Source organism: Anneissia japonica, unplaced genomic scaffold, assembly GCF_011630105.1.
Source record: "Anneissia japonica isolate Jap-2015-1 unplaced genomic scaffold, ASM1163010v1 scaffold288168_len69601_cov126, whole genome shotgun sequence".
Lineage (NCBI taxonomy): Eukaryota > Metazoa > Echinodermata > Crinoidea > Comatulida > Comatulidae > Anneissia > Anneissia japonica.
Window position 1 is genome coordinate 51,444 of NW_022714620.1, and position 2,500 is coordinate 53,943.

A 2,500-nucleotide genomic window follows, 5' to 3' on the forward strand; every position below is an offset into this window, starting at 1 on the left:
TTATTATTATTATTATATATTGCTTGCAAGAATTGGAAACGCTACCGTTACTATTGGCAAACGGCTTGGCCGCTTTCAATAAATTTTGGTCTATAGAACCGGTGACACCATCCATATAATGGGTGTTCATATCTTGGGGTCGAAATTACAGAAGATAAATTTGAGTTATATAGAAAAACATATGTACTTCGTATTATATACATTAGTTTATATATATTTACATTTAGTTCTAAGTGACATACAGAAAATCAAATCCAAGCTTGTGCAGTAAAGTGTCAAAGCAGATGGTTGGCATTATTCAAGTTAGATTGATAATCGAATTCGTTTATATTGATCAATATCTTCCATTGAAACTCCAACTCCTTGGAATATGGACGTCAGATTCTTCCATTCAACATCAAACTCCTTTGTTGACATCCTTGGACTCGCTGTGTGGGCAAACTTTGTATTTCTAAATTGCTGGATACGAACAAAATTTGTAAGTTCGCTGTCAAGCGTTTCATCTGGTTGTGACCAAAACGAATCTGGAAGTGGATTGCCGCAGTGGCAGAAGCGAATGATTTTGATCATGATTGAAATATCAAAGTCATTAATGTCTGCATTTGGTGTAAACATTTTGTTCTTCTGGTCTCTAAACAACCTTGCTTCTTTTGTAAATCTACTTTTCATACTCATCAGAAACTGCCCAACATCTCCCTCTTTCAGATTGTGAACTCGTAGAAAGTACTTCCTCATCACATCCGTACCGAGGCCAACAACAAGTAACATGATCGTTTGGAAGTTCTGTATTTCTTGAATGGCAGTCTTATCAAAGCCTATTGAATAGAATAGAGGAAAGTTAAAAGAGAACAATAAGAGAACCTTATATGACACGAATTTTATTCATTTAATATTTACCTTCTCTAAGGCGAATGTCTTCGATGTCGTTGGAGGGAACACCAAGATCCAAGAGAATTTCTTTTACTTCTTTCCACTCCTCATCAAAATCTTTGGCTGGTATTTTACAACTTGTATTCCGATCTAATTTAGTGTTTTTATACTGTTGGATGCGGATAAGATTTGCAAGTTCGGGATTATCTATTTTATCCGGTTGTTCCCAGTCGTCATCGGGATACGTGACTCTACAACAGTAACGAATCAATGTCATCAGGATTTCAATGTCAAAAGTATTGATGTCTGCATCTGATGAGAACACCTTATCTTGACCTTGGAAATACGCCATACTTGCAAAGCTTCCGTTTTCTTTCTCCTTCTTCAAGAATTTGACAACAGATGAGGAGTTCGTTTGATGTGTTGTTTTTAAGAAGAATTCCTTCATCTTCCTCGTTCCAAGTTCAATAATCAATGACTGAACGGCCTGAAAATTCTTGATCTCTTCGACAAATTCTGGTTTTAATAGAAAGTAAATGTAATAATTATATTAAAGATAATTGCATTAGAATTATTATCGTCATTTCACCATGATTCTTATTTCATTTACATCAAATTACGCATTGGTTTTCTCCATTACCTTTCCATTTTAAGAAGTTACTAATGAAGTTGTTACATGTTATAGACCAAACAAAACAATGAATCACAATAAAATGTATACGCAGAGCAGTTGTTAAATGTATATTATGGTACACGGTCAATTAGAGAATGTTTAGCCGCCGGTACTATGTCCAAAGTGGACATAATATTCCAGGAAATCATCTATGACCCGTGAGTTTACTTTGTTTACTATGAAAAAATATATATACTCTAGGATATGACACATATACAACGGCCTATTAAAAAAAACCTCAACACACATTTCTTCACTAACCTATTGAAAAAAGTCTTTTGAAACGAAAATTCTGCATTGACATCTTTCCACAAGAAACCTTATCTTTTTTCAGACAATCCTCAAGATCATGCAGATGAGGTTGCTGTGTTGGTTGACATACGCTGCACAAGACGCGTAACTTGTAGCCAATCCCTTCTGTTGTACCATACACAGTCTTCAGTTGATGCTTCAGGTAGTTTAATACCTAAATAACAAAATATTATTCTTTTTAAATCATTTCGTATTTTCAATTGTTTTGTTCCAATTAGTTGCACGTAAATTCTACTTTTCTTTCTATGAGTTCATATTATAGTCTACAGTAAGATAAAATAGTTATTAGGTTCTGCAAAACATCAATGTTAGTGGTTTTTCTGATGCAAAACACCTTCAAAATGTTACTGTAAGTATTATTAGTATTAATTTCAAAATATTAGAAGATGTACTATGATTGTTGGACAGTATTCTAACAGTTAGACATGTTCTATTTTCTCTATGCTTATATTGTGTACCGAAATGGCACAATATAACGAATTTTAGGCGAGCAAGATTCAAGTCAAACATTTAGCTGTTGTGTTTACCTCCATGCATACACTCGGGTGTGGTTCTGATATTACTTGTTTATCATTTGCATCTACTACAATCCGATGCGTTATTTCAAGCTGTAGGAAAAAGATGACTTATCGTATAATTTGTAAT

At 34.0% G+C, this 2,500-nt stretch overlaps 1 protein-coding gene across 1 annotated transcript in view; it reads right to left on the reverse strand.

Annotated features, from left to right (window-relative positions):
• The window catches only part of LOC117109078, a 6,635-nt gene continuing 4,135 nt past the window's right edge, over nt 1–2,500 (reverse strand). Inside the window, exons 8-11 of the mRNA XM_033251320.1 lie at nt 2,383–2,463; nt 1,805–2,009; nt 898–1,386; nt 1–815 (exon numbers count right to left, since the gene is read on the reverse strand). Of these exons, the coding sequence (XP_033107211.1) occupies nt 304–815; nt 898–1,386; nt 1,805–2,009; nt 2,383–2,463 (1,287 nt within the window). The 3' untranslated portion in view covers nt 1–303. The remainder of the gene's footprint in view (nt 816–897; nt 1,387–1,804; nt 2,010–2,382; nt 2,464–2,500) is intronic.